The sequence below is a fragment of the Diabrotica virgifera genome, chromosome 5, assembly GCF_917563875.1.
Source record: "Diabrotica virgifera virgifera chromosome 5, PGI_DIABVI_V3a".
NCBI classification, from domain to species: Eukaryota; Metazoa; Arthropoda; class Insecta; order Coleoptera; family Chrysomelidae; genus Diabrotica; species Diabrotica virgifera.
Genome location: NC_065447.1, coordinates 234624238 through 234646442, shown reverse-complemented (window position 1 = coordinate 234646442; position 22205 = coordinate 234624238). Strand labels below are relative to the sequence as shown.

General features: G+C 32.3%; 1 protein-coding gene across 6 annotated transcripts in view; it reads left to right on the top strand.

Annotated features, from left to right (window-relative positions):
- Nucleotides 1-22205, top strand: part of LOC114337069 (neuroligin-1-like) — a 616817-nt gene extending 594612 nt beyond the window's left edge. For all 6 annotated transcript variants that reach the window (XM_050650872.1, XM_050650874.1, XM_050650876.1 and 3 more), the window contains exons 10-14: nucleotides 2819-2943; nucleotides 11112-11261; nucleotides 14824-14948; nucleotides 16750-16993; nucleotides 21581-22205. In XM_050650872.1, the coding sequence (XP_050506829.1) occupies nucleotides 2819-2943; nucleotides 11112-11261; nucleotides 14824-14948; nucleotides 16750-16993; nucleotides 21581-21978 (1042 nt within the window). In that variant the 3' untranslated portion in view covers nucleotides 21979-22205. The remainder of the gene's footprint in view (nucleotides 1-2818; nucleotides 2944-11111; nucleotides 11262-14823; nucleotides 14949-16749; nucleotides 16994-21580) is intronic.

Here is a 22205-nt window from a genome sequence, read left to right as displayed (position 1 = left end):
GGTGAAGACCAATTTTTAATTAGGAAGGTAGTTAGGGGGTTCTTTTCACTGATTTTTTCATAGAGAAAAGTAGGTAGCGACCTTTTTTGATCATAAGTCGCTTAATTTTGAGGCTAGATACTTTTTATTATTTTTTTAATAGAAAAAGAATTTGGTTTATGTTACTAAAAGACACAATTTTCATATCTACAGTTTTTTATTAAATGCATATATTTCTAGGTATTCTCAAAAAACCCTCTAAAAAAGTCGATTTGTTCATCGAAAAACTGTTACTTTCAAGCGCGAATAACTTGAAAAATATTAGTTTTACGAAGAAAATGTAAAAACCATTTTTTTCTTAGAATCACTTTTTACATCGATTTACATAGTTAAAATGTAATAAAAATTCCCGCCCCCGAGATGGGGTGGCAACCACCCCCAAGGTTTTAGCGTACAGCGGCATGATATAGAAAATGATCCTTGGACTGTTCCCTACCTTCTATGAAAATTTCAAATAAATCCATGCTGGACGAAAAAATTGCAAGTCAAAATGCTTCATTGCCGATTACATTATTTGTTTATTTGCTAATACCAAACACACTAATTTTTTATTTAAAACATTAATTTTTCCCCTAATTTTGATTTAATATCAAAATAATTTTCCAATTCACCATAATTTTCAATTGAAAAATTGCACTTTAAAATATTTTTTGTTTTTTTAAAGTCAGTATCTTTTTTTTGCTGAAGTCTCTAATTTTTGATGGTGTAAAAAAATATGTATTAATGTGGCGAATTTCGTTTCAAATATTTCGTTTTTATTTATTAGGTTTTTAGGAAATATTATTGAACCTTCTTGAAATAATAATAGTCCAGGGCGCATCTGTTTTGAGATGGACGTTGAGAGGTGACTCATATTTTTTTGCAGAAATTGCTTGAAAATAACTCATATAATAATATTTGAGTTATCCTCCCTCTCAAAAAGGTCCGGAACATTGTTTAAATAATCAAAATGTCAAAAATTGAAGGAAAAATTCGATTTTTTTCTTCGTTTTTTGATTATAACTTTAAAAGTATTCACTTCCGAGAAAAGTTGTACTGACATAAAAGTTGCGTAATTAAATTTTTTACAATATAGAATTGGTTAAAAATTTAAAAAATAGTCACCCTAGTTACAAAATAGCAATAATTGCGAAAAAAAACCATACAAAAACAAGTATTTGCATTTTACGTTTTTCAACTATTTATGCTAGACTTAGGACCTTCATATTTCACCCAGAAAAACTTTATGATACAGTAAAACAACACTATAAATTTCATTAAGATCGGTTCAACAGATTTTGCAAAATAAATTTTTCAATCCAGCTTTCGCAAAAAAAATTAGTTTTTTCAAAATGTCACAGGACTGAAAATAAAGCAGATAGCAAGTTGAATTTTTTTTTGCTTATAGAAGTGTACTGTACCTTTCATTTGCAATTTTCAAAATTAAAATCGATTAATTTCCACGGCGTCACAAAATTTTTGAAATAAACAATAATTTTTGGTGCTACGCGCAGGACAGCGGTGTTCGATTCACACAAGTTGATTTCCAAAAAAATTTCTTCCAATCTTTATCTAATATATTATTTTCTTACTCTATATTTTGTTGTATTTTAATATTTTAATTCCACAAAAATCAAACTAATTTTATTATTGTTTGTGAAATATTGTTTAAACAATTGCATATGTTTAAAAATAATAAACTTTTATTATTTAAGTTAAAATATATTAACAAAGAAAGTTTTTGCTAATAAAAGTGTTATTTCAAAGGATAGAGTATGTGTTTTTATTTTGCAATAAACAATTTATTTATTTATATCGAAATGTAATAAAAATTAAAATGTATCAGTCATTATCAAAGGTCATTGGAATGCCCAATCAAAACAAACTATCCGCTGTCCTGCGCGTAGCACCAATAATTAATGTTTATTTAAAAAAATTCCTGACGCCGTGGTGTTAATCGATTTTTAATTTTGCAAAATTGCAAATGAAAGGTACAGCACACTTCTATACGCAAAAAAATTTTTCAACTTGCTATCTGCTTTATTTTTAGTCCTGTAACATTTTGAAAAAATGATTTTTTTTACGAAAGCTGGATTGCAAAATTTATTTTACAAAATCTATTGAACCGATCTTAATGAAATATACAGTATTGTTTTACTGTATCATACAGTTTGTCAGGGTGAAATATGAAGGTCCTAAGTGTAGCATAAATGGTTGAAAAACGTATAATGCGAATACTTGTTTTTGTATGTTTTTTCACAATTATTGCTATTTTGCAACAAGGGTGACTACTTTTTAAATTTTTAACCAATTCTATATTATAGGAAATTTAATTATGCAACTTTTATGTCAGTACAACTTTTCTCGAAAATGAATACTTTTAAAGGTATAATCAAAAAACCAAGAAAAAAATCGAATTTTTTCTTGATTTTTTGACATTTTGATTATTTAAACAATATTCCGGACCTTTTTGAGAGGAAGGATAACTCAGATATTATTATTTGATTTATTTTCAAGCAATTTCTGCAAAAAAATTTGAGTCACCTCTCAACGTCCAAATGTACTTATATTTTTACAGATGCGCCCTGGTCTATAAATCCATCTCTTATAGAAATGAGTAAATTATTTTAAGAAGCTACTTATGGAAATGTGACAAGTCATTTAGAAGTCAACCAACTAGTAAAAATAACTCTGGAAATAAAAATGCTTAAAAATTTATTATATTACTCCTTACTTGTATTGATTACACTTTTTTATTTTTTACACTACCAATAAAATCTTACGAACTTTTGTTTTCCAGAAACCCCAATGGAGAACTGCCAAACGTTTCAGTGAACCTTAATTCTTTAACTGAAAAACAACAAACTCCGAATTTTCCTTTTTGGGATACGTACGATACAATCAATCAGTTTTACTTGGAAATTGGTAAGAACTTTTAGCTTTAAATTGTAAGACTATAGATTTAAACTCCGTTTTCTTTTGTTATACAATGGAATATTTACGACTGACACAACACAACGTGCCAAATATAAGTTCAGAAACTGTGTGATTTGTTCTAGATTTATTATTATTTGTAGTGTTTTGGATGTTTAAAAAACTACACCAAAGTTACGACGTTTTGGAAATGCTTTGTGCCTTTTAGATTGGAATTATTTTTTGAAGTTATACTTCTTTATGCGCGATTGGGAAATAGTGGCGGCTGGTCAGGGTCGGCAGGGTCGGCAGTGCCGACCCACACATTTATGGACACATAGATTTTTCTAAATATATAAGTTAATCAGAGTTGATGATATTCGTTTCTGTGAAATAAAAAAATATCTGTGAGATAATACAGACTAAATTTTATTCATTGTTTTTTAAAGAATTCGATCGATCCGATACGTTAAGTGATCCCTGTACGCTGTGCGTAAGAGACTTTTCAAATTAATGATTCTAGCCAGCTATACACCCGACTGCGATTGTGTGAATTCAAGGCCCGCTTCGGCAAGCCGTACCCAGATTGATCATTTGCTTGTAATAAGACGCTATGGAATATTAGCCGATAGGCAACGAATTATACATTCCCCGTATTTTTTTAAATGACAAATACGGCAGCAAAAACAATCTGCCAAGCGCAGCGGCGATCTGCAAACGGCAACAAGACACGTACTTATATACCAGGGCGCATCTGTAAAAATATTAGTAACATTAATTTGGACGTTGAGAGGTGACTCATATTAGTTTGCAGAAATTGCTTGAAAATAACTCATATAATAATATTTGAGTTATCCTCCCACTCAAAAAGGGCCGGAACATTGTTTAAATAATCAAAATGTCAAAAAATGAAGGAAAAATTCGATTTTTTTCTTCATTCTTTGATTCTATCTTTAAAAGTATTCATTTTCGAGAAAAGTTGCACTGACATAAAAGTTGCGTAATTAAATTTCCTACAATATAGAATTAGCTAAAAATTTCAAAAATTTTCACCCTTGTTGCAAAATAGCAATAACTGCGAAAAAATCATAAAAAACAAGTATTCGCATTTTACGTTTTTCAAACGTTTATGCTACACTTAGGACCTTCATAATTTTACCCAGAAAAACTATATCATATTATAATAAAACAATACTGTGAATTTCATTAAGATCGGTTCAATAGATTTTGCAAGATAAATTTTGCAATCCAGCTTTCGCAAAAAAATTTATTTTTTCAAAATGTTCCAGAACTGAAAATAAAGCAGACAGCAAGTTGAATTTATTTTCACGTATAGAAGAATAATGTACCTTTCATCTATATGTAAAAAAATTCAACTTGCTGTCTGCTTTATCGTCAGTACTGCAACATTTTGAAAAAATTAATTTTTTTGCAAAAGCTGGATTGCAAAATTTATTTTGCAAAATGTATTGAATCGATCTTAATGAAATTTACAGTATTGTTTTATTGTATCATAAAGGTTTTCTGGTTAAAATATGAAGGTCTTAAGTATAGCATAAATGATTAAAAAACGTAAAATGCGAATACTTATTTTTTATGTTTTTTTCGCAATTATTGCTGTTTTGCAACAAGGATGACACTTTTTAAAATTTTTAACGAATCCGATATTGTAGGAAATTTAATTACCCAACTTTTATGTCAGTGTGACTTTTCTCAGAAGTGAATACTTTGAAAGTTAAAATCAAAAAACGAACAAAAAATAAAACAAAAAAGTTTTTCTTCATTTTTTGACATTTTGATTATTTAAACAATGTTCCAGACCTTTTTGAGTAGAAGGATAGCTCAATTATTATTTCCAAAGAATTTTCAAAATATCTATTAGACAAGTTCATTAAAAATTATCCATCATTCTTTAATCAAATAAAATAAGAAAATGGATTAACAGTTTTATATGCAGATCTAAATATTTTTGAAAGGTGGGATAAGTTACAAAATATGTTTAATTTTATATACTGCAATTCATAACAAACTGTTCACGAATTTATTAAATTATTGTTCTCAAATAATGTGGGCAAATTCTACCTCAAATGAACGGGATTTCTCTTGTCTCAAAAGAGTCAAAACGTATTGTCGAAACACCATGAAACAAGACAGAATGTCAAACTTGTCTCAAATGTCAATAGAAAAAAACTTTTAAAACCTCTCCAAAACAATAATAAATTTTACAATGACGTTATAATCCATTTTGCTACTTCGAAACAACATAGACTAGAGTTAATTTATAAATAAGTTTACAAAACAAAACATAAAAAAAGAAGGTGTGTGTACTTTGTACGCACGTAAGAAGTTATACTTCTATTATATGATTTAAACGAAATTAATATACTTTTTATTTATATTTTATTTAAATATTAAACTAATTTATACTTACTACTTCTCAAACATTTTTATTAAAACAGTGCCAAAAATTAAAATAATAAAAGAATAAAACACACACAAATACATTAAAAATGCCACAAATGATTTCTGAACATTAATTGTCGGAAAATTTTTTAACTAAATACGTATTTTCTGAAAATAAAATTATACAGGGTGTCCCAAAAGTAGTGGAACGGTCGAATATTTCGCGAACTAAACGTCGGATCGAAAAAATGAAAAATACGTGTTCAATCATTTTCAAAAATCTATCCAATGACACCAAACACCAACCCCCACTACACCCCCCGGAGGTGGGGTGGAGGGTAACTTTAAAATCGCAAATGGAAACCCCTAGTTTTTCTTGCAGATTTGGATTCGTTACGTAAAAGTAAGCAACTTGTATTCAAGACATTTTTTCGAACTGTGGATAGATGGCGCTATAATTGAGAAAAACCATTTATCCTGATACCATAGGTAAATTATAGAAACGGTCTAATATCTCGAGAAATACACTTCCAAATGAGAAACCAAAAAAAAAGTTTTTTAATACTTTTCGAAAACCTATCGCATAACACTAAATATGACACTCCAACCCACCCCTGGAGGTGGGGTGGGGAGTAACTTTAAAATCTTAAATAGCAACCCCCACTTTTTATTACAGATTAGGATTTGTCATGAAAAATTAAGCAACATTTATTCGAAACATTTTTTAGAATTGTTGAGAGATGGCGCTTTAATTGGAAAAATACGATTTATTAGCGCCATCTATCAGCAATTTTAAAAAATGTTTCGAATAAATGTTGCTTAATTTTTCATGGCGAATTCGAATCTGCAATAAAAAGTGGGGGTTGCTATTTAAGATTTTAAATTTACCCCCCACCCCGTCTCCAGGGGGTGGGTTGGAGGGTAATTTTTGGTGTTTGTCGATAGGTTTTCGAAAAATATTAAAAACCTGTCTTTTGGTTTCTCATTTGGAAGTGTATTTCTCGAGATATTATACCGTTTCTATAATTTCCTATGGTATCAGGATAAATCGTTTTTCCCAATTATAGCGCCATCTATTCACAGTTCGAAAAAATGTCTTGAATAAAAGTTGCTTACTTTTACGTAACGAATCCAAATCTGTAAGAAAAACTAGGGGTTTCCATTTGAGATTTTAAAGTTACCCCCACCCCACCTCCAGGGGGTGTAGTGGTGGTTGGTGTTTGGTTTCATTGGATAGATTTTTGAAAATGATTGAACACGTATTTTTCAATTTTTCGATCCGATGTTTAGTTCGCGAAATATTCGACCGTTCCACTACTTTTGGGACACCCTATATAATAAATATACTTACAATCATAAAATGTATAAAACAAAATAAAAAAATAAAAGTTTTTATTGGGATTCGAACCAGCTATCAACGCGGTTGGTATATTGGGGTTCATTCGCCTTAAACGCTTCGCGACGGAGGCAATGTGTCATTATGTGCGAATATCGACTAACTAAACGGAGTAAGCTTTTAACATTTTTGAATTAAATTAAATTATTTTGATTTTGAATTGAAATGATTTAGAATTGAAAAAATACAACAAAACAGAATAAGAAAACAATATATTAGGTGAACATTGATAGAAATTTTGATGGTGATCAAATTATGTAAATAAAAGTATTACATACTATGTATTTTGGTAGGTTCAAATAGGTAGATACCTATGATACATTTACAATTATTACGTACCTGTTGCATTTAAAAACTATTTAAATGTCACTACAATTATAAACTTTTTTGTTTCTGTCCTCACAACAATAAAACTAATATATTATACATTTGTTTGCCTTCATATTGTACAATTATTTATTATTGACAGATCATTTCAACACCCAATCAGAGCCCGTATAACGACTAATACCATACTGTCGGTGTGCGTATGCGCGCAGATCAATATAAATTCACCCTCAATCTCAATCGCGCCTAAAGCAGTATAACTTCAAAAATTAAAAAAAAACCAAAAATCTTCTATGAAATTGAAGCCTTTTAATTGGATGGCATACCTATCTAAGGAGACAAAACCTTGCCGACCCTGTTCCTAAAGCCACGAGCCGCCACTGTTGGGAAAATGTTTAGAGTGAATTTTTATAAAAGCGACAGTATGAAGTACGCGCACACCGACCATATAAAAATGACAGTCTGAAGTTAGTTGCTAAACCTTTTATAAATTACCTATCAGTGCAAATACTGGGTTGGGCTAAAGAATGGAACCAAGCAAATATCTTTGAAACGAAAAGAACAATCTTTTTGAAACTTTTCATGCAAGTACAGTGACGCAAAACGCATCTGTTGCTATACTTTTTGTTACTAGTTCACTTCCAGTTTCACCGGAAATACCCTTAACTTATTTATTTTAAATGGGACACCCTGTATGTTTTTGCAGATTTTGAAAATACTTATTATTTTTAATTCATACATACCAAATTTGGAAGAAAAAAATAGTTAAAAAGTGTCTGTAGATAATTTTTTGTATTAAAAATAAACGAGTACTACCATCCATACTATAGACTAAAACTATTGTTGTATTTATTTGAATTTAGCATAGTAGGTAACTGTCACTAAACTAATTGACAGAAGTAAGTTTTATTCAAAATGGTTCATTTAAGTGAAAGAGATCGGATTGAAATATTAATGATAATCGGTCATGGTGATCGTGTTAGAACTCATGACGAGGTGTGTAATATTTTTAATGAATTGCATCCTGAAAGAAATCCTATATCACGTTCAACGGTTACTAAAACATTGAAACTTTTTAATGCAGCTGGGATAGTCAAAAATTTGCCAAAAACTGGAAGACCACGGACTGCAACGAACGAAGTTATTAAACAAAATATTGCAATTGATTTAGAGGAATCACCTCAAACTTCCACAACAAATTTGGCACTAAACCATGGAATAAGTCAACCTTCTGTAAGGAGAATATTGAAAATGGAAAAATATCATCCGTATAAGATACAATTTAAGAATTGTCAGATGATGATTTTGACCGACGGCTAGAGTTTTGCGAACGAATGATGGACATTTGTAACAATGACGAACATTTTGCAAGTAATGTACTGTTTTCCGATGAGGCAACTTTTTGCTTAAATGGAACCGTTAACCGCCATAACTGTAGGTATTGGTCGAATGAGAATCCTCGTTGGATTATTGAAGCACATACCCAACATCCACAAAAGTTAAATGTTTGGATGGGAATTGTTCAAAATAGACTAATAGGCCCTTTTTTCATAGACGGAAATTTGAATGGTGACAAGTATTTAAATTTACTAAATAACCAAATTATTCCTGCACTTCAACAGAATGGCTAGTTACCACAAAATTTTTGGTCTCAACAAGATGGAGCTCCCCACTATGATCGACGGGTTAGGCTACGGCTCCACGGGCGGGAAATTGACGCTAGCAGTAGCAGTAAAATGAACTTAAGGTTCCGCAGAACGGAATGGGAATAGCCGAACTGAACCGACTACGCACAAGTCCTGTAGTCGGTACAGTTCGGCTATCCCTATTCCGTTCCGCGGAACCTTAAGTTCATTTTACTGCTACTGCTAGCGTCAATTTCCCGCCCGTGGAGCCGTAGCCTTAGGGATTTTTTGGATATGAATTTTCCAAATCAATGGATTGGACGTAGAGGATTCCTAGAGTGGCCAGCTCGTTCTCCTGACCTCAACCCGTTAGATTTTTTTCTTTGGGGTTATCTAAAATCACGGGTTTACGTTAATAGACCAACATGCTTGCAGGATTTGAGACAAAGAATAATTGATGAATGTGATCTAATACGTGGAGAAATTCTGGAAAGAGTGACTCAAGAATTTATTTATAGGCTTGGGCTTGCACGTTGTCAAGAGGTGAATGGCGGGCATTTTCAACATTTGAAATGATTTTTTTTTATTTTTATTATCATTGGTCTAACGTAAATAAATTAACCTATTTTTTAACTGTAAAGAGATTTATTTCCTGTTTTATTAGTTTTTTCTTCCAAACTTGGTATTTATGAATTACAAATAAAAAGTTCTTTTAAAATCTGCAAAAATATACAGGGTGTCCCATTTAAAGTAAATAAGTTAAGGGTATTTCCGGTGAAACCGGAAGTGAACTAGTAACAAAAAGTATAGCAACAGATGCGTTTTGCGTCACTGTACTTGCATGCAAAGTTTCAAAAATATTGTTCTTTTCGTTTCAAAGATATTTGCTTGGTTCCATTCTTTAGCCCAACTCTGTATAAGAATAGGGAATTTTTGACGAATAAAGTTTCCTTCTGGAAGGTGGAAATAAACAGTGTGAATAAATAAAAAAATATATATTTTTGTTTTTTTATTTCAATTATATACACGACGGTGATAGATATTATTTATATCTACCCATATCATGTTCTATGGGTCATTTAACGAAATACTCTTGGATTACCTCGACAACGAATATTTTACTGTGCAAAATATGAAGAACGAAAGTAAATTGAAAATTACATTGTTGTTTATTAGAATAATTATTAGAGCCATTTACTTTCGTACTTCTTATGTTGCACATTAAAATATTCGTTGTAGAGATAATCCAATATTCGTTGAATGACCCATAGTTCTAACCTTGTATCCCGACAACATAGAAACTATTTAAGTTTGATGAATAATGAAGATGCTGTTTATAACTTCTTTGGTTTGGTTTATATTTAATGTTATCCATATATCCATGTCCCTAAGTATTTGTAGCCATAGGCGTAACCAGGGGGGGTTTTGGGGGTATAACCCCCCATTGGGATGTACTTTGAGCTTTATACGCTTAACACCATATCTACCCCTCAGAGACCTTCCAGTAGTTGTAACCCCCACCCCCTTAGGATCATCCTGGTTACGCCTATGTTTGTAGCTATCCACACTTTCAATTCCAGTATTTTCAATAATCAATTAGATATTTGGATTTGCTGGTTTAGCAATGATGATGCATTAAGTTTTCTTTAAATTCATCTTCATTCATGGCAGCATTCGTTAACGGATTGCCTTAGGTTCTGTAAATTATTGTTGTTATCCCCCATTATTATAAGTTATTCAAAATTTCTCCATTGAGAGATACACCCTCTATCAAATCTGAGAGCACTTCTTTAAATACTGCTTCACCGTAGACATTGCAGAGTAGTGGGGACAGCACGGAATCCTGTGGAGCGCCTCTCTGTGTTTTGATATCTCGAGTGTTCTGGTTGTCTACTTTTATCTTGACAAGAGATTTATCACAAATAAGAAACATCGAAAAGGACCACAACAAATCAAATTGTAGATAATAAAATGTGAGGAAAGTTTATTCAGAGCAAAACTAGGAAAAAAAATAACTGGAACATGAATAGAAATCCTAATACAATTTGTAATATATACGCCAATCACCTCCACTACTATACATAGGCCTCTCTCAGTTTGTTCCAATGTTCTCTACACTTGCGTAGCTCGTAGCCAGATTCCTGTTATTTATTATTTTCATGTATCTGTTCATCTAGTCGGTGATCGTCCTCGTCTTATTTTATAGGTTCTATAGTCCACCTTCCATCTTGTGTTCTAGGGCAGGGCTAGGCTTTAGTTCCACTTAAGCGTGGTGATTCTTTTAATGACATTTAAACGCCTGATCTTTGCCTCATTTGTTGGTTTCTTATGTGGTTTCGAAGGCTCACTCCCAATTTCTATATTTTGTACAAAACAATTTGTATATTTGGATTATTAAATTATTATTATATTTTATATTGATATTATAGGTAATCACTTGGAAAAAAAGGATCACTATCGAGGACACAAAATGTCTCTGTGGTTAAATCTGATTCCTCAGCTGCACAGACCGGGAGATGGTGGGGATGTGTCGATGAGACATCATCAGTTTCAAGAGGAAGACGACCAATATTATGATGGTATATAACATTTTTCACGTAACAACCCACAATTGAACTCACACGATAAATTGCGACAATTAAGTATTTCTTCGTGTTTGATAAAATAATAATACGTTTTCAACAATTTCTTAAAAGTAAACTTAAATATTAGTCGTGCGTTTTCTCTGAAGCGATTATTGTAGCTAGTCAATACAGTAGATTGAATGTGTACGAATAAAGCCGCGTCTTAACTCTCTCTATCCTTCTTATTGCGAACAGTTTATTACAGCTAATTGGTTCAAATTTTAATAGTTTAAAGCCAAAAATCTACTACATGTTTCTTCTTCGATGACTTAATAATATGTATTAAAAACAAGCTACTTACTTGTAAATATACAGGATGGGGCATTAGTGTGACAAAGTCCAATTACTCGTTTGTCGTAAGAGATACGAAAAAAAGTCATTTAGGTAAAAGTTGGGGCACACATAGTACCATAATTTAAAAATATTTTCAAATATACAGGGTAGTCCGTATTGACAGGGTGACACAAACTTATGTTTTTTTTAATGGAACACCCTGTATATTTTTACATTTTTGGATTTTCCTCGATGTTTCCTTTTTTAAAATATATGGTTTTGTAATATTATAGGAGGTAGTTTAAAAGTTAATTACGTTTTTTTGTTAATTTCGTAGCAAAATCTACACCCTGTAGAATTTTAGTGATTTGACATCAAATTTTTATTTTATGTTCAAACGATTTTTAATATAGTCTACTACTGTTAATCATTAATAGTATAGCGAAATGTTTAATTTTAGTATACAGGGTGGGTCGAAACTCAGAATGAGTATTTTCTGAGTTTTCTTAAATGGAACACCCTGTATTTTAGTATTGTAATGAAATTATATTTTATGGTAATTTTTTATTTCTTAAGCATTCCCTACACCTAAGTGCTTTAATTTGTAAGTTATTCGTCATTCTTTAAGCAAACATTAATTGCAACAAAAATTAAGTAAAATTTCATTAGGTAGCCGTGAAAATATCCAATCAAAAGTAATTTTTCGAAAAAAAAAATACATAATAATCTAGCCTGATCCTTAATTTATTAATATTGGATGAGATATCCAAATACATTCGTAGTTAAGATGCTTAAGATATGAATCAAACATACAAAATTCTGCCTAGTTGGCTATGACACAAAATTTGCTTAAACATTTGACATTATACTATTTATATAGGTTCAGTTGATTTGATACCATTACTAATATTAATTTTTTTAATGAGGAACGGATTAAATGGCTTTGTGCTAGGAGAGTATAAGAAAAATGAGCTACTAGCAATAAAAATTTATCATCAGCAGTTCCCTGATAGACGACAACCAAAAAGAGAAACTTTTGAAAGTATACTAAAACGGTTTCAACAGACTAGATACTTAGATTGTAAGAACGATTGTACAAATATGCAGATCCTCAGTGACACTAAGGATTACATATAATTGCTGTTTTCTTCACTTACAATAGTTTTTATTCGAGCAGATTTATCATAATCTAAGTGATCAGTCCGTTGAAACCGTTCTAGTATATTTTTAAACGTTTCTCTTCTTAGTTGTCGTCTATCAGGGAATTTCTAATGAAAAATTCTTATTGCTAGTAGCACATTTTTGTTATATTCCACTAGCACCAAAATCTTATTAGTCAGTTTCTCATAAGAAAAATACATATTAGTAATGGTAACAAAGCAACTGGATCTATAAAAATAGTATAATGTCAAATTTTAAGGAAATTTAGTGTCATAGCCGACGAGGTAGAATATTGTATGTTTTTATTAATATTTTGCGCACCAACAAACTTAACGACGAATTTATTTGGATATTTCATCCAATAGTAATAAATTAAGGATCAGACTAGATTATGATGTATTTTCTTTTCCAAAAATTATTTCTGATTAAATATTTTCACAGCCACCTAATAAAATTTCACGTAATTTTTCTGACAATTAATGTTTGGCTTAAAGAATCACGAATAACTTACAAATTAAAGCACTTAGGTATAGGGAAAGCTTAAGAAATTAAAAAGTACCATAAAATATCATTTCATTACAATACTTAAATATAGGGTGTTCCATTTAAGAAAACTCAGAAAATACTCATTCCGAGTTTCGACCCACCCTGTATACTAAAATTAAACATTTCGCTAGACTGTTAATGTTCAACAATAGCAAACTATATAAAAAATCGTTTGAACATAAAATAAAAATTTAATGTCAAATCACTAAAATTCTACAGGGTGTAGATTTTGCTACGAAATTAACAAAAAAACGTAATTAACTTTGAAACTACCTCGTATAATATTACAAAACCATATATTCTAAGAAAGGAAACATCGAGGAGAATCCAAAAGTGTAAAAATATACAGGGTGTTCCATTGAAAAAAACATAAGTTTGTGTCACCCTGTCAATACGGACGACCCTGTATATTTTAAAATATTTTTAAATTATGGTACTATGTGTGCCCCAACTTTTACCTAAATAACTTTTTTTCGTATCTCTTACGACAAACGAGTAATTGGACTTTGTCACACTAATGCCCCACCCTGTATGTATGTAAAAATTTTTATTAAATTTCACTTGTAATTAATGGTATACAGCCAACTACAGGAAGTTCTTCCTTGTGGATTTATATGTAAAATTAATATCTACACAATAGGACAAACATGAACATTGTCCGAAAATGAGAGTAATGTCCTTTGTTAAACATAGGTTCTTGGATACAAATATAGGAACTCTTACCAGTAATTTAGGAATGTCTTAAACACTAATAGTTCAAAAAGCTGTACAAAGGTACCAATAATTTATTGAAGAGAGGAAATGCAAACAGATCAAACAAACTAGACCAAAAAGAGAAACAAAGTAAACATAAACAAAACCCTAGAGCTACAAATTTACATATGTACTTATTATTTACTATAAATCTCTCAAATGTATGTGTACACTATTATCCATCCAACTCATTATCACGTAGATTCTGACTATCACATGTGAAGATGTGGCAACCCTGAGGTCTAAGCTTCCAGGAAACGATGTGAACTTATAAACAAAAAAAAGAGCACTAAACTTATAATCTTATACAATATTTGACAGATTGGAGAGCAAGTGGAGTAAATGTACAGTGTACCTAGAGTAAAACCATTGACGAATTTTTGAGAACTGCCAGCAGAGATGTTACTGGGTCTGCATCTTAAATTGCTCTGATCTGAGGTTGGTTGCCTGGTGTTTGGAAAGTCTTTTTAAAATAACATATTTATGTCTTTTATGCACGGATCATGGGTGTCTTTTATGCACGGGTTTTATGCTACACTATGGTCATTTACATATTTACAATGTTGGCAGATTAGGTACTGTAAAAGCGGAGTTAAAGTTCTACTGGTAAATTAAAAAAAATAGTTTTATATTAGAATGGATTTTTTTCGAAGACTACTCTTTGTCTAACACCGCCAAATACTTAAATTTCATCTAAAAACAAGATGTTTTTGTAGGTAGTTTTTATAAACAGAATAATTATGTATGTCTTTTTTTGTAAAATTAACAACAAATATTTTTGTAGGCTATGTTCGACCTCAGATAAAAGAAAAACCAACCTACATCCATCTTTCTACGGCTTCCACTTCTATATCAACAGAGAGTACAAGTTCTACTCCAATACCACCAAAATCAGATACAGCCTTACAGGTGAGAGTAATTATTGTTGTACAAAGTAATAAAACCACAATAATTGCTCGTACGAGTAATTGTATGATTGTACGAGTATGGTTTAATACTTTATAAGAGTTATACGTTGTTGATCTAGTCCAGTCCAGGGGCGGCCCGTCGGGGTAGGCAAGGTAGGCGCCGCCTACCCTCTTCAAATGTAGTATAATATAAATTATTAATAAAAATTACTTATTTCAAAATTGTAATTTATAAATTTTGACACAATACCTACAATAAAAAAGCAAAAATTATCCAAATTATTTTTAAAAATATCCAAAAAATTTTCTCCGAAGTTATAATTATTGTACGCTCCTTGTAGTATCAGGAGAAGTGCATAAGATTCTATATTCTTCCTTGGTCAGGCACTCAGAAACGTAGCCTGAAATAGACCGACGCCAACACCGAATTGACGTGCGATCTCCCTCTGTTTACACGAACCAAAGGCCTGTAGGTCTGCTGGTAGCGGCCGTATTCCACGAATTTTGAAAGTGCGGATAGGCACAGACTCTTGTAGCCGAACCTACAAAATTTTATCAGTTGCTTCCCTTGTGTGTGTCGTGGAACTGTTTTAAATAATTGTTTTTTGATTTTGGCTGTTATTAGTAGGTTAAGTATTCAATAAAAATAGGTAGGACAATTTAAATTTGTTTATGAAAACTGAATAATAAACAGGTAAATTTGAGATCGGTCTATTGAAGGGCATTTTAATTTTATATTAATTTAGTAATAATTCACTAACGACAAATAAATCTGTGAATAGTTATTTGTCAGTCGTCCATAATATTTTTATTGTGTTTCAATACAATTTGGAAAATTTAAAGTTAAACTGACGAATTGTGTTATTAGATTATATAGATAATTAAAAATTTAAAGCGAGGTTAATAATTGTTAACTTATCAATTTATTCGAAGAGCAAATTATTATTTCATACATAAATAAAATAAGTAATATTTGACGTTGTTGAAACGTAGGTGTGTTAGTTTTATTGGTGGAATAACTTTAGTAATCGAATATGAATATTTTAAACGATGTAATATGCAGTTTGATCGTATAGTATATGTGTCGCCTACCCGCATACTGAGGTCACGAGCCGCCACTGGTCCAGTCGGGATGTCATTTTTGCATGGGGAGCTACTCCCAATCATGATACTATAAAAAATTACAAGATAATATATTGCACATCCTGAAGTCGTGGCGTAACTGGAGACCGGCAAGTTATGCATACAGATCCATACAAATCACATTTAACTTTAACAAGAATTCAAATTCAACTTCCGGTCTCCAGTTACGTCATCATGCGCGAACTCGGACGTATTTGAGCTACGGTAAGATACTATCACGTTATTTATAGTATCATGTTCCCAATATTAATACCCGACGGTGGGCGCCAATGTGTAACCATATAACTACCGTAGAAAGTTGGGGGCTAATGTGTAACAATAAAACTCCAACAAATATGGCAGCCAATTGTTTAATGCTTTGTCTAACTTTAATGCTAATGTCTAGCTCGGTCACTCGCAGGTATAATTACGTTCTTGGGTTTGAATACGGAGAACAGAATCAAATATTAAATATTTTGTTGATAGAAAAGTTGAGCGCAAACTATTTTTAGAAGAAAAATAGTAAAACAAAAAGTAAAACATAACAGTAAATAGTAAAACAGAAAAATAACAAGTGAATAAAATCAACAGAAATTTGAATAAAATAGTTATTTAAATAATAATAAAATTTAAAAAATGTAACATTTAAAACGTGCGATTTATGATTTTTTTTATTTTAGGCTACAACTACAGAATGCCCTCCAAATCAAACAATATTTCTTCCAAGTCAAACAAAAACTTCCAATAATCTCTTAAGAAAACTTGCTTCCAGTCATTATCAAAATTATACCACTGCCCTCACAATTACCATAGCGGTGGGCTGCTTCCTTCTGTTATTGAATGTTCTAATATTCGCCGGAATTTATCACCAGAGAGACAGAGAGAAGAATAAGAGGAAGAGGAAAGAAGCCCAGCATGAAACAGGTAATTCTCTATTTGCATAGTATATATTATTCGAGAAAATGGTAACTACATTGTACTGATCTTACTTTTGAAATCTAATGATGTTATCAGGTGTAATTTATCTTAATTAATTAATCAATAATTATCTCATCAATCAAACAGATCAAATACCAATATAGTGGTAAATTATAATATCAATTACTTACTTTCGTGGCTTCAAAGTATTTCTCAGTGGATTCCTAATCGGGATAGATAAAAGAGAGTAAAATAATACACACATACGGATTTCAATTAGAAATTATAAAAATCGTTTATTTTATCTAAATGGCAATAACTGCTTAATATTTCTTATATCTTATCTTTCTATCTTTATTTAATACAACAATTACAAAAATGGGAATCTTATTTCTTTATGTCTCCAAATTTATTTTATTTATAATGAACTATTATGATTTATCAGTAACAAATTGATCTAAGTTTGATGAAATTTTTTTTATTAGTGATTGTGTGGCTCAATTTTCAATGTGATATTTAATACACAAACCATACATTCATGTCATAACAAATTAGACTGACCTTTACTGATGATTTGACAATGTCTTCACACAAAACACGTTTCCTATTGGCTTGGGTTGCGATCCAACGACTCGTCCAAGTCTTCCAGTAATGCCTCGGCTCCTTTGAAAACTACGCCTCGTACAGCACTCGTTCCTGCCTTCTCCTGATGCCGTGTTCCACCTTTTTTAAACACTTCAACAAAACCGGGATACTATAGACTCCTGGAGTTATACACTATCTCCTCTCGGCCTATCACTCGTTCCACGATATCTTACTTTTTAATTTTCAAAAACAAAACTAACTAACCCGGCGTTTCACTTTTTTGTAGACTCTTCTCGAAGACTGGACTTCGCCTCTCGATCGCTCAAAAAACCCTTTGACTCTCATTGCTCATTCATTCTCCTCCTTCCAAATACCCCTTCCAGCATTCAAAAAATCAACCAATCCAAGGCAACTTTCAATTATCCGTATTTACCAACACAAACTTTCCTTTTTCTAAATATCTTAATGGATTTCAAGAAAAAATAATATTCCCCATTTCAATTTTACTTTCCACATTAATCCTCTTTACAAATTTAATAACCTATTATCTTATTTACTAGAATATGAGTTATCGGTGGTTATTGACAACCTTTCCACGAACACTTTCTTTTTAAACATCACTCTAATTGTTTACTTGAGTCGTATTGTTCCTGGGGTTCGTAAACACTTCTCCGAAACACTTTCTTAAAAACTACCTATACAAAATTTGTTTTTTACAGGGTGTTCCAAATTTACATGCCCGCGGTCCAGAAAAACGAAAACCTTTATTTTTATTTGAATCTTAAATATAACTATAGACTTTTGTTTCTTATGTCAAATAGGAATATAACAATATATTTCAAAGAGTAATTAAAATAATAATAATTCATCATCACGTAGCGCTACAACCCTGGGTAGGTCTTGGCTGACTATACAACTTACATTCTTTCATTTTATTCGGTCTCCCGTCCACCTAGGGTAAGATGAATGTTCCTTTTTCGGAGATCTACTTGGATGTTATCTCTCCATCGCATTATGGGACGTCCGAGTGGTCTTTTGCCTGTAGGAATCTCCTCCCATACCTTACAAGTCTGTCGTTGTGAAGTCTGTGCACGTGGCCTGCCCATCTTAGTCGCTGTGATTTAATTTCTTGGACAATATTGGTGTCATTGTAGAGTGCTTGTAATTCGATCTGGGTTCTGATCCTATACTTCTTCTTCTTTTTTTTATGTAGACATGACTCTGTTTGTTTTTCATTGTGGTCTTCCCACTGATCGTCTTCCTATTGGGGAACCGTCTCTATTTGTTGTCATTCGGCTTATGTGGCCATTTCATTCTACTCTTTTTTCACTAGTTTTCTACTGTTTTTCACCCAGTTATTAATGTTGTCCACCTTGCATCTCCATCGTATATCTGCACTTCTAGCTCTACCCCACAGTGTCTTGCCATCGATTTCTCGCAGTGTTTTCATCTCTACTGTTTCTAGCATTCTTTTTGTCCTTTCTGTATCAGGTGGTGTTTCTGCCGAGTATGTCATTATTGGTCTGATGACGGTTTTGTAAACTCTGCCTTTCACTTCTTTTCCGATGTTTTTATTTCTCCATATTATTTCATTCAGGCAACCTGCGTCTCTGTTTGCTTTATTCACCTGATCTTTCATTTCTGTTTCGAGCTTTGCATAGCTAGATAGTGTGATGCCTAGATATTTAAACTCCTTGACTTGTTCTATTATTTGACCCTCCAGCTCTAATTTACACCTTATTAGATCTGCTGTTATAACCATGCATTTAGTCTATTTTGGAGAAATTAACATGTTAAATTTTCTAGCGGTTATATTAAATTCGTGCAGCATACGTTGTAAATCATCTTCACTGATCCTATACTGGTTTGTGTTAATGTCGTGGTGAGGTCCGAAAATTTTTCTAAGTATTTTTCGTTCAAAACGTCTGAGCTTTTCTTCGTTTGATTTGGTCATGGTCCACGTTTCGCATCCATATTTTAGTACAGATTTGACGATGGATTTATATATTTTGATCTTGGAACTTCTTGTAAGATTTTTTGATTTTATAAGCTTATCCAGTGCGAATAGACAGCGATTTGCTGATTGGATCCTCTCTTTTATTTCTTTAGTAACATCGTTGTCAGCTGTGATTACGTCCCCCAGACACTTATACAAAAAGTTGTACTCTTTCGAAATTGAAGGTGTTGGCCGTCAAATTTTGCCCTATCCTGTCTCTTCGTGTCGTTCTATTTATACACATATATTTCGTCTTCTCTTTATTAATCCTCAGCCCTACTTCGCTGTTGCTCCTTCCACCTTGTTGAAAATGGCTTTTGTGGATAGGATGGAGTCTCCAACGAAATCGATGTCAGCTGCGTAAGCTAGTAATAACATGAGACCTTGAACCGATAGCATTTCTGTTTTTATTTCGGCCAACCTCATGGCGTTCTCTAATACAAGGTTAAAAAGTAGTGGAGATAACGCATCACCCTCTTGATTTCAAAGCTGTCAGACAGTTTATTATTTACAAATACTTTTGATATTTCACCCTCCATAAAGACTTTAGTCATCTGAATGAGTTTCTTTGGTATTGAGAACTCCGCCATGGCATTTCATATTTGGCTTCTTTCTACGTTATCATATGCTTGTCGAAAGTCTATGAAGAGATTGTGTATGGGTCTGTCATACTCATATCTCTTTTCTAGAAGCTATCTCAGCGTGGGAATAGTTGATCTACTTTGGATCTGTTTGCCCTAAAACCGGCTTGATATTCTTCCAGGACATTTTCAGCATAGGGGGTTACGGGGTTAGTCTACTAAGAATGATGTTTGAGAGGATTTTATATGCCGTGTTTAGGAGTGAAATTCCTCTATAATTCGCGCATTTTGTTTTGTCCCCTTTTTTGTGAATGGACACTACGATGGTTTCCTTCCATCTTGCTAGTATCCTTTCTTCTAACCATAGTTGTGTTATTAATTGGTGGATTTGGCGATGTAGTGCGTCTCCACCATATTTCAGAAGTTCAGAATTTCAGAAGTATAATAATCTCATAATAGTTATAATAGCTAGGGTGTGTATTTTTCTTTAAAATCGAAGTACTTTCATCTTTTCCAAAGTATTTACTTAGTCGTAAGTTTTTATAGTTTTAGGTGTAAGTCGGTTTGTGTTGAGCTCTGCATATTTATCTTCACGTTTTCCTGCCAAGTGTGATTTATACTTCTTTCCATATAAAACCCTTCTTTACAACTTCCTTCCTGATCACCCTCTACATATTCTAACTCTTGGTCTTCCTCTTCTGTTTTTTCCTTGCACTTTTGTTTCGAACAATATATTATCTTATAATGTATGCTATACTTTAATGCTATTTTATCTCTTTGTTATTATTTATTATCTCTTTACTTATTTGACACTTTGTGAATATGAGGTCTTGCTTGCTTCTTTCCTTTTTGAATCCACATTTACGTGCTTTCCAGTTTTGGATCTATTTAGCCCTTATTCTTTTACCTACTATTCTTGCGAATACTTTTCCTGATATACTTGATGGTTTTCCTGATATACTGGATATAATGTGGAACCGTAAAGATATTAAGTATCGAGATCAGAACTTCTAATATTTTTTTGGAGTATTTTGAGTATTTTTGGAAAAATTGTAAAGATATTAAGTATTGAGTTCAGAATTTCAAAAATTTTTTGGTGTATTAGTCCAAGATTTTTCCAAAAGTACTGAAAAGAAATATGATGTTTGTACTATTTTTGAAAAGGTAGTTGAACGACCTTTAAGATGAGGTATCATTCAACCCCCCTTCCCGTTAAAGATTTTGGGGGTTGTGTCCGCCGCCGCTAGAGGGTTGATGTAATTTAGTTGAAAACTGGTCTACAAAATGTCCCCCTCACAAATAAATTTGACCTGTTTTTGCATGTTTTTAAATTTTCTATAGAGACCAAATTTATAGAGGGCGGCATATTTTCAAATTGACACACTGTATAGTACTTTGTATCTTAAAACTACAACGCTGTTTTAATTGCAGGAAGTTGTAGCAGTTCCTCTGGCGAAGGCTATGACAAATCCTACGAAATCCAACACTCCGAAATGAAATGCAGCCGCCACAAATACGGATCCGACTACAGCTGTAATCAAAAAATGCACACCGATATCCAAATAACCGAACTACCCATACAAAACTTCAAATGTTCCCCTCCGCCGGCCAAACGAATCGAAAACATCCAGTCTAGTTTTCATCCCCCCGACGTGACCACCACCAGCCAGGACGTGCTGCTCGGCAGGAACGCGACGTCGTCGTCGCCGGTCGTCGAGGTGGTACCGCCAGCTAGTACAAATCAAATAGGAATACTCAGGCCTCAAGGTGGTCCCGTCACGCCGGGAACCATGAAGAAACGTGTTCAGATCCAAGAAATATCTGTATGATTATGTATGAATATATATGTACAATGGATCAGTACCTCTACGAGAATGTGCGAACTGTTAGGATTTGCTAATCTTTTTTGAGTTGATAAAACTTTAATGTAAAAAAATGGAATTTGAAATAAGGATATTGATATAAAATCTAGTTAGTATATAATTTGACATGTTTAGTTTGTAATAACTGGTAGAATTTTCAATGATGATGAAAAATAAACACATTTTTATATTGA